The 10,860-nt window shown below is 45.3% G+C and overlaps 1 protein-coding gene and 1 long non-coding RNA gene across 5 annotated transcripts in view; one reads left to right on the forward strand and one right to left on the reverse strand.

Moving 5' to 3' along the window:
- Window positions 1–10,565, reverse strand: part of DCUN1D4 (defective in cullin neddylation 1 domain containing 4) — an 83,746-nt gene extending 73,181 nt beyond the window's left edge. The window contains exons 1-2 of one of the 4 annotated variants that reach the window (XM_077757790.1): window positions 10,522–10,565; window positions 10,269–10,329 (exon numbers count right to left, since the gene is read on the reverse strand). In XM_077757790.1, coding sequence (XP_077613916.1) covers window positions 10,269–10,326 — 58 coding nt within the window. In that variant the 5' untranslated portion in view covers window positions 10,327–10,329; window positions 10,522–10,565. Of the gene's footprint in view, window positions 1–316; window positions 439–10,268; window positions 10,330–10,500 lie in introns of those variants that run through there. The other 3 variants (XM_077757789.1, XM_077757792.1, XM_077757797.1) reach the window with 3 other exon arrangements.
- Window positions 821–8,236, forward strand: LOC144226397 (uncharacterized). Its single transcript, XR_013333626.1, has 3 exons — window positions 821–1,054; window positions 1,996–2,071; window positions 8,030–8,236. It is a non-coding gene; the product is annotated as an uncharacterized LOC144226397 (long non-coding RNA).
- Window positions 10,566–10,860: the final 295 nt, after the last annotated feature.

The raw sequence follows: 10,860 nt of genomic DNA on the forward strand, positions 1-10,860 counted from the left end.
ACTCCCAATTACCCTCTCTTCCTAACACCTGCTCAATCCTATTACCCCAACGTCTGCCCCCTCTAACCACTCCCAGTTACCCCACCACCCTCCCTATGCCTCTCCAGCCCGCCGGACTCCCCAACTATCCCATCACACCCCAATCCCTCCCACCACCTCGCTCTCCCGTTACATCANCCGGGAGGGGAAGGGGTGGCTCCCTGGCAGGGACTCCCGGCGCGTTTCGGGACAGGAGGCGCGGGGCGGGGACTGCGGGAGCGGAGTGGAGAGTGCTGGCAACCGCCTGGCCCTGGCCAGCTCGCTCTCTGTTACTCACTGACAGCGGCGGCATCCGAGTGCATTTTCGGGCAGCTCACACCCCACTCGCCGCCCAGGCTCCCGCGCTCGCCTCGCGGTCCCCCCACCGGCTCGCCGCACCTCGGCTCCGAGCTGAGGACCAGCCGCCAGCACTCCCGGCCTGCCCACCTCGCCTCCAACCATTGGCTGAACCTCGGCCGAGGGACCGCCCCTCCACGTCTCTCATTTGACAAAAGGAGTGCGGTGGGCGCCGGTCTAGAGCTGGCAAAGAGGCCCCGCCCCTCAAGGTCCAATGCGATTGGTCCCGGAGCCTCGTCTTCGTAACGCCCCTGGCGGAGGCCACGCTCTGGAGCAGCAGGTTGGACCCGGCTGCTGTCACTCATCCCCGGGGGTCCGAAAGCGCGTGTTGGGGCAAGGCTGGCGAATTGGTCCACCTTGACCCTGAAGCCCCGCCCCGTCACGGGCGGGATTGGTGGAGCGGCAGACCAACCGAGAAAGAAGGGTCGGCTTCTGTAACAAAGCACGCGTGGTGTTGCGCGGAGAACCGCGAAGGGAAAGCCCAGTTGGGGCATCTGGTGTCCCGCTACAAGGAGTAAGGGAGTTAGTCCCTACTTGCGTCACCCACTTGTCTCGGAGCAGTTCTCAGCGAAAGCCCAGTCCGCCCCGAACTTGGACTGGGACTTCTCTTGTTAGCTGTTTCCTTCTGCTGGAAACTGGATAAAGAATCATCGCGTCCTCGTTTCCAGCAAACCTTCTGGTGAGGAACAAACTCCTATTTCTTGCACAACAACCCATCCTCTTCCCGGTTTTGAATTGCACTTCTTTTCCAGAATCAACACACTTCTTCCCCCTTGGTCACAAATGGGCTGTTCTAAAGGCTTCGAATGCTACAGGCATTGTCTATCGTCGTACACACATCTGAATACACCCTCCACAGCATACAGGAAATCAGGGCCACGCTCTGAGCTTCCAGCTCGATCTGGCATGTTGGCAGTTCCAGGGGATAGGCGCTGAGCCCTCGAACGACAACTGGCTGAATTGAGAGAATCTCATTCACTGACGCTGAGAGGGCCTCATTTGGCTATTAGTTGGCAGAGGAAGGTGTTACTGTAAGAGAATTCTTAGGACCATTGAGTTTCCTAAGGCAAGAATTCGCACCGTTTTTATGAGTTCGCAACCATTTTTTTTTCGATGCTTTCCAACCAGGTGGTCACACTTCACCATAAGGTAGCAGAATAATATTTTGAGATATTTTGGAAGGATGGCCCTCTCCTACCCCAATCACAGGACACAGCCATCGCTTACCTGTATCCCAAGGCCCTGCCCCAGCCTACAGCCCGGGCATTACAAGATGCCCTCCAAGAATGGATTACACCACAAATATCTGGTAACAAAACATGAGGCGTTTAAGTTTTAGATTTCTGTAGCCAAGACTTTTGAGTTTCGGAGTTCTGAAATTTAGATTTCAAATCAGAGGATAAGTGTTACACCAAAACAAGGTATTTTGAAAGGTCAGGATCAAACCAGTTCCTCTGCCCACACCACTCCGGTTGTAAGTATACTCTCTCCCTTTTAGCCCCTAATGTCTCCCGAGTAAATTACATCCTTATAATGTATCTATCATACTTATTTACACATTTATGAGTCACTTCACCTAATTATAGAATCTCAGAATTGACCTGAATTTGTCCACTTCAGTTTTCTTCTGAAGAATCTCATCCATATTGGTGACCTTTAACCTGAAAGATCTGTCAGCTGGGCCTCAAAGGGATGGGTAAGTACCTCCGGACTCTGAAGTAGGCCATTCCTTATTAAGCGGATCTAATTCTTTTCTTTTTTGTTTTTTAATTTTTTTAAATGTTTTTATTTCTTTCTGAGAGAGAGACACACAGCGTGAGTAGGGGAGGGTCAGAAAGAGAGGGAGACACAGAATCAGAAGCAGGCTCCAGGCTCTGAGCTAGCTGTCAGCACAGAACCCTACGCGGGGCTTGAACCCACAAACCGTGAGATCATGACCCAAGCTAAAGTCAGACGCTTAACCAACTGAGCCACCCAGGTGCCCCTGAGCGGATCTAATTCTAAGAAAAGTCGCTTCTTACTCTGAACTAAGAGCTGTGTTTGCATACTTTATGCCATGTATGTGTTCAACCTACTCTATATCTAGAAAATAATAAACTATACTTTACAGAAAGTCATAATATTTTGTATATATAATATTTCTATGTTTCTTATTGATCATGGAAATTTAAGGGCTGAGACTCAATTGTTTTGCACAGAAATGAGTTTGCTTCTTGGCACCACCAAATTAAAACAAGCCCACAATTAATTTGTTCTAGGTAGCCATTTACTATATTGATTTTTTTTTTTTTTGCAGCAAACTTTGTAATACTATATATAATGGCTCAGCCAAATGAGGGACCTGCCCAGTGCTTTGCCCCCTAGCACCCAACACTTCAGTGGCTCAGGGTGTCCACAAAAATAAATAGGATGTTCAACCTTGGTTACTTCTCAGCATCACTTTCAGTCAGGTCTGTATGGTTATTTTCAAGTGAAAAACGGACTTAGAGAGTAATTTATACAAATCTTTTTGGTAGGTCAGCTACTGCCTGAAGATTGAGGGGCTAAATTCATTTGGTCTGCTAAGACTCACTGCCCTCTATGCTGTATGAATAGTAAAACAGGTGTAATTCAATGATTACATAATATTCTGTAACTATCACCCCATATAATATATGTATATATATACAATATAACTATCACCCCAATAATCCACAAGACTAGAAACCTTTGAGGGCAGGAAACTTGTTATATTTATCTTATGGCCTAGCATCTAGTACAGTGCTTTCAAATAGTAGGCACTAGTTAGCTCTTGCTTAAAGTGAACTGAGCGTTGACTATAATGTGAAATTTTAGATCTGGGAGAAGCTTTGGGAAAATCCAACTTCCTCATTTTAAGAATTTGAGACTTGAGGTTCAAAGGAGTTAAATGTCTAATCCAAACCACTCAGCTAGTTAATAGCAAAGCAGTAACTAAACAGGTTTCTCAGGTCCTAGACCAGGTCTTTTCCCCTGTACCACAGTGCCCAGTATCATAGCTTCAAACTCCAAAGATGGGTAAGCTACTCTTCCTTCCCATTTGAACGTTATTATAAAAATCTAATACAAATTCTATACTTCATAGCTGGAAGACTGCCTTCTTTTTTATGAAACTCAATAGGAAATGTTTTCAATATGTAATATAACATTTAACATTTTTCTCATTGGCGCCATTTCCAAATAACTTGATTCTTATCGGGATGTTTACAGAGATAATAATGTTACATTTCTGTGCATTTATATTCACATCCTTGGAGGGAAAATTAGTAAGTATCTTGGGACTGTGATGGTGGAGTAAAACTTTTCCCCAAATTCCATGCAGCCCACAATAGCATGCTTTTCTGTATGCATTGGGCACTGGGGAGACTATGCACAGAGTGGAGAATGGCATAGTACTAAAGCTGAAATAAAGTTGGGCCTGCTTAGACAAATACATAAATGTGCCCCTGGTAAAATTTGAAGAGAATTGAAAAGAACACATGTCAAGGAGGACTTAATTCAGCCTCAGGTTGCAGTGAGAGAGTGTGTAGAACTCCCTAGTTATCAAAGGTCGGGCTACCTGGGTTTACATGGAAACAAAAACAAAAAAAGTAAATATATCTGTAGGTCAAGATAATTCATTTCTCCAGACTCATAACCAACTGACAGTTTGCTAATCCAAATGATGACAACTTTTTTTTTTTTAGCTGCTTCCCATGTGACAGTGCTTTGCTGGTTAAAGTATTCCACCTAACCTTCAACCCTCCAGTAGAATACTAATATTAGCCCTAATTTACAGATAAGTTAACTGAGGCTCAGAAAACTCTAGTACCTTGCCTTCTAGCTAATAAGGAATAGTGCTCTTAAGTGGTGAAACTCCCTGCATTTTAATGTTCCCTCTCTTTTTAATCAGGTTAATACATGCCCTACATACCTAAGAGACTTATTTATAAGGATACAATGATATGGATGTGAATGTGCTTTGAAAAGATAGTGAAACCTAGCCTTTTTCTTGAGTTGAATATCTAGACTCAGGTTGCCTTTGTAGATAGAAAAATAGGAGTCAGAAAGATTACTTCCAGGTTACTCCATCCTTCTTATCTGTTTTATCCTTTGACCTTGTTTCAGTAGCAACCATCAACTTCATGGAATGTTATAAATGAAATTATTTATATAGAGTGTCTAATAAAGCTGTGCTGAATGTAATAAATTTGCTACTCCGATATATCAGTGGGAAGGGGCAGCCACTTCAGCCTACTGGAGTTCACCTTTTAACCACTGAGGTCTGTGTTATTGGGAAACAGTTTCGGCTCTTAAGCTTTTAATTTCATAGGAATGTCACCGTAACTTACGCTGCTTTTCACTTATATACATCGAACAGTTTTGCAGTAGCCACTTGCCAGATGCTACTTGGGTCATAAAAATGCAAGTTTCGTTTTTCAATATCTGTATATAGTTATGGCCCAATTATTAGGCTAATGGAAAAGGCATAGAAGTAGACATTTTCCTCCATTGTCACCAACAGGGACAGTCTCTCCTCAAAACTGGTGATGATTGACAAGCTGAAAAGATGGCATCATTTGCCATATATCTTGTTGAACACACGGTTTCTTCCATCAGCTTCCTTTTCCCCTGCCCTCTTATGCTAGAGGTTAGAACACTGACTGTGAAACACATGCAGGTGACCTCTATAATCATCACAGGTTACTTCGTAGAATTGATAACCTGTCATGTGGGTTTATAATGCACATTAAAGGGACTTCCATATTTTTAATCAGCCTGTATTGGGGCAGTAATGTAACTCCCATAATAAAAAAGAGACCTTAAGAGATGGAACTTTCTGGAACCAGCTCTGCACTGGGCATTCTTAGACATGGCAGCACTTCTGACATTTTTTCTGAAGCAGGACATAGGCTTAATCCAGATGGCCTGGATTAAAAACCAATTGGCTCCACCACTTAAGAACACAAATTATTTTGGCGTGCCCGGGTGGCTCAGTTGATTAAGCATCCAACTTCAGCTCAGGTCATGATCTCATGGTTTGTGGGTTTGAACTTTGCATCAGGCTCTGTGCTGACAGCCAGCTCAGAGACTGGAGCCTATTTCAGATTCTGTATCTCCCTCTCTCTCTGACCCTTCACTGCTCATGCTCTGTCTCACTCTTTGACTCTCAAAAATAAATAAGTGTTAAAAAAAATTTTTAAGACAAATTATTTCACATCTCTCTGTGTCTTGCTTTCCTCATCTGCAAAAGAGTGAAAATAATAGGAACTACCTCATAGGTATGTTGTGAAAAATAAGTGAATGAATACGTACATGGACAGCATGTAAAAGTACCTGACTCAATACCTGTTAGTTGCAGTACTCATCATATTCTTGAATAAACCCTTCCTCGTCACATCCAGCTTGTCATCCCAAATTCTTCTTTTCCTCTAAGCTGGTCTCTAACTCCACAGTCACTATGTTTCATTAACTTGGCTTCCTTTCTCCTTCCTAGAGTTTACAGTGAACACTGAGTTAGCATACAAAAGCCTTCTTCCCCGAGACAGGCCACCGATGTGAAATTAGCCTGGTTTGAAACTGCCATGTGAGACCTTACACAATAAAGAAGAAAATGGGTGCCCCATATCAATCCTGCACCATTCAAATTCATTGAAAACTAGCTTAATGAAAATTGATTGATACTGGGAGTTCAGATGTACATAGGAAATTTCTAAACAATTAAACAAACTGTAGCAAATTACAGGGGATTCTACATAAATAGAAGCATATATTGTGTTCCCATAGTGAATAATTTTTCTTCCTTCTCCTTTGAAGTAATATTACCCTTCTCTGAGTGCCACAGGCACTGGCATAAAAGATTTTGAATCTGCTACACCAGAGGCAAAATGTCTTTAAGTATTACCCTTGAACCAGCCTGGAATAAGACACAGACCCTACCACTTTAACCCTTGAATAGGCATTAAACTTGCCTGGGCCTCAATTCCTCCATCTATAAAAATGGGAGTAATATCTTCAAGAGATAAATGTGATAAAATATGTACAAGCATTTATAAAAGCAGGAGAGGGAAGCAAGAATAAATGCATGAGCACCAATTATGTGATGCATCCACATTTTTCTTTGTGAACCTCATGCAGTCTTGTGAGGTACAGTTGGTTGGCTAATTTTTATGCTTGGGGCTATTTCAAGCAAAAATGAGTCTGTGTGTTTAAGTTATCTAGAAAATCCTGGTTTCCCTCTTTATGAAGCTGCCATTTTAGGGATCTCTCAGAAAAGCTAAGAATTTTCCAATTCTGACGAGATTTGATATCAGTGTTTCAATTTCAACTTCTTATTTTTTCTATTTTTCTTTAGAGAAAAATAGATATAGAGAAAAATTTCATTTATTTTTAAAACTATTTCCGACTTTCATGATTTCTTGACACGTGACTACATGACTATTAAGATAGTATTAATAAGCGCTTTTTTTTGGCTAATCTTTTTCTCTAGCACAACTATGGAATGCTTAAACTGGCACTTTTTTTTTTTTTTTTTTTTACCCAAGGCCTTTTATTTTACAGAAATCACACCTGCCTAGGGATTTAACAGAGTATTTGAATAAAAATGTATTCATTACCACATGTTCTTTTCTGAATTGGGCATTTTCACCTTATTCACATTGAGCTAATCAGGTACTAATGATGTTGCCTTAAACTCGATCTCAGAAGGTATAATTTTCCAGTTGAATCTAAACAATGAATGACGTTTATAGTGACTTTCATAAATATAGCATTGCTTCAGTTACTCCAGCTAGCAGGGTATGGGCAGAAAGAATAACCATTTTACTTGTACAATGGCTCCTGTGTTGTCAGGCTCTTCATTTCTCCTCGCCTTTTCTAGCCTGCTTCCAAGAATACAATGTCTTTTTAACATCCCTCTCAGGGCAGTACAGGAGGCCCCATCCATCTCCAGACGTCGGTGGCTGCCGAGCATCTCATTATGGCAAAGTGGAGCATTCTGGGAGAGTGGATGGAGCCGGCAGGCAGCAGTAGGAAGTGGGGGAGGGAAGAGGAGGACAGGAGCTGAGGAAAATATATGCTCACTTCCTTGGTGGTGACATGTTATGGAAGTAAGAACTTCCTGTTCTAGAAAGGAAGAGGATGTAGGATGTCAGAAACCTGTGACTAAGCAGATCCCAGCTCCTATAATCTGGTTACACCTTGCTCTGCTCCCACAAGTCTCCTGACACTCACACCTGAGCCCCTCAACTGAAGTTACCACAGAAGCCATGTTGTGGGAAGAAAACAACGAATCCAAGTGTTTAAGAAAAATATCGATGGTTCCAAAATAGAAAAAGAATTTGGAGGTGTGCGTGCACACACACACACAGGCACAATACACACACGTGCAAATCACTAATTTACCCAGCTGAAAAATATTTTCTTCCAACTAACCTGAATGCTTATTGCACTTCAGTTTGTTATGCTGCCTTAGTCCAAAGAGGTTAAAGCAAATGCCCCCAACATTTTGGGAGTCACAGACCCCTTTAGGACTCATTGAAGATGATGACTCTCTGTCAAAGGCCCGAAACCCATCTATGCCAACCCCATCACTCCTAAATAAAGAATTCCTAGATTAGACAGTCACTTGAGTTTATATTTCCTTTTTAAAATCCAGGCACTTTGGGGATTAGTCCGTGGATATCAGTAATTTGTTGATGAGAGATGAGTTCCACGCTACCCTCCCACATCTGGCTGACATCCGGGCCTGCACTCGAAGAGTGGGAACTCGCGGGTGCAGTGAACAGTTTCAGGCTGTGGAGCCACAGGAGAGAAGGAAAGGCTTGCCTCTGGGGAACAATATTTTCAAGACGGTATGGAGATATCGGGCTATTGGACAAAGAGCAAAGGACGTGCCAAAAATAAACTTCTGCTTCCAAATTTTGCTCCCCTCCAGCTCCAAAGAGGGTTGCAGTCAAAACTGCTTTTTCTGCAGCCACCCACACCCGGACTCTGGGTCCTCGGCAGCGCACAGTTGCCCTCTCCCTTCCCACTCATCCCCTGACCCCAGGCCCTGATCAGCCCCACTGTGCTCTGCCCCTGTCATGCCCCACCCCCAGAGTCTGGTCAGTTTACTGGTAAAGTCTGACCTTGAACCCTTGCAACTGCTCCATTTCATTCTCCATCCCTCCACCTCACAATCACGTGTTCTGGCTTCAGAGCTCTACCACCACCACCTTAGTCTGTTCTAAACCTCCATTCAAATTTATAACTGTAGCTTTGGGAGACATTTCAAATTCGCAGATGATAGACCAGCAGATATAAATACTGTATTGGCAAACACTTAAGTACCACTCACTTGGCACCAGGCACTGTTCTAAGTGTTCCTACCAACCCATTTAATCCTCTTAACAATCTCAAGAAGTAGAAACTTTTGTTAAACTCATTTTACAGGTGAGGCAACTAAGGCACAGAGAGGTAAAGTAACTTCCTCAAAGTCATACAGCTAGTAAGTGGCAGAACTGGGGGAATTAAGCCCGAGTAGACTGCTTCCAGCTCTGTATCTTCAATCACTGTGCTATATTGCTTCTTTGCATAGCATTATACGGAAGGCTATGTGCCCACCGTCTCCACCCCTCCGCCAACACACAGCCCAAGTCCTCTGTCGCAAGGCTGTACCCCCACCAGTAGGCAGTCACACCTAACATAGCCCTAGGGGGCTGGGGCAAATGTCCTGTGTTCTCACCGCCCATCACTAGTGGCAACATGGACCACGGTTTTCCCAGTTCCAGGATATGGAACTTCATTCTCTTCCTTGTTTTTGTTTATTTGTTTTTTATTTTTTTAATGTTTATTTATTTTTGAGAGAGAAGGAGACAGAGCATGAGCCTTGGAGAGGGGGGGAGAGAGAGAGAGAGAGAGAGAGAGAGAGAGATGCAGACAAAGCAGGCTCCAGGCTCTGAGCTGTCAGCACAGAGCCCCTCAGCGGGGCTCAAACTCACCAGCTATGAGATCATGATCCGAGTTGAAGTCAGACGCTTAACACCACCTGAGCCACCCAGGCGTCCCTGGTGGCTCTTCCTTGTTAAGCCTATTTGGGGACCTGGTAACAGGACTACATGCTGGGGTCTGGAAGAGTAGGGCCAAAAGTAGCAGAGTACTGTTACAGGCAATTCGGCTTTAAAGGGTTGCCAGTGCGGGTGGGTCAAAACTGCCTCTTGGGGCGCCTGGGTGGCTCAGTCGGTTAAGCGTCCGACTTCGGCTCAGGTCATGATCTCACGGTTGGTGGGTTTGAGCCCCGCGTTCGGCTCTGTGCCGACAGCTCAGAGCCTGGAGCCTGTGTCAGATCCTGTATCTCCCTCTCTCTCTGACCCTCCCTGCTCACGCTGTCTCTCTCTCTCTCTCTCTCTCTCTCTCTCTCTCTCTCAGAAATAAACAAAACATTAAAAAAACCAACTGCCTCTTGCCGCCACTTCCCCCTTGACCCCGCTGAGCCTGCCCTCCCTTTTCCGGCTCCCCTTCGGGAGTCCAGCGCTCCGGTTGTGGCGCCTGGTGGCCGGCCCTCCGGGACAGATCGCACCCGTTTTCAGGACGAGGTCGGCCCTTAGTAAGGGCAAACCTCTCTGTTCCCTGAGAGGAGCAGGACAGAAGAAGCCTGCCGTGAGCTTAACCAACAGCCTGGAGGGCAGACACGGAAGAAGAAGTGGAAGAACAGGCTGGTCCTGAGAGATGACTGTCCTTGGGGGTCACAGGAAGGGGTTCAGGCCCATTCAGGAAATGGAGACGCTTCTTTCTTCCTCTGCCACCATCAGAGCCCAAGACACACGGGGCGACGTACAGACCCCAGGGCGACCAGCCTGCTTCCCACACCTTAGGGGCGCTTGTATTCGGGACCTATTTTGAAGATTAAAACGTACCTGTCCAATGTCTCATTCCCTCAGCTCCTGGTGCGTGACTGGCTTGCTGTTCTCCCATAAGCTAATTCAGGGCAAATACAGATGTGTTAACACAGTACCCCTTGTGAAGAGATTGCCATTTGAAAGGAAAAAAAAAAGACTCCCGACAAATGCCAGTAACCTTCTTCCCCCAGCCCGCCTCCCTCTCTCCTTTCCAGCCCCCCCCAGCCTGTCCACGCAGCCGCAGGCTCGCCTCCATTAAGCCTTCGCTGACCGAGGCTGCCCACGGTCATGCCTTTTCCACGGAACACCTGCGGCGCTAGAATGGAACGCGGCAGGAGGGAACAGAACCGGAATAAAAAGGAACAGAATGTTGGCCGTGACGGTCTCAGAGGCGAGCTGGGCACATTCCCTCATCTCACAGAAGTGTCCGGTCAGACACTGCCCAAGGCAGGCCAAGGGCTGGGAGGGGTCACCTGGACGCTCTCCTGCCCGGCCTGCCCCCTCTTTTGCTAGAAAGAGCCCTGCTTCTTTTGGGGGAACTGCTCACCCCACCATTCATCAAATAGAGTTTTGGTAGCCAATCAGCATGCCTCCCCCCCCCCCCCCCGTG

This window comes from Crocuta crocuta, unplaced genomic scaffold (genome assembly GCF_008692635.1).
Source record: "Crocuta crocuta isolate KB4526 unplaced genomic scaffold, BGI_CrCroc_1.0 scaffold282, whole genome shotgun sequence".
Lineage (NCBI taxonomy): Eukaryota > Metazoa > Chordata > Mammalia > Carnivora > Hyaenidae > Crocuta > Crocuta crocuta.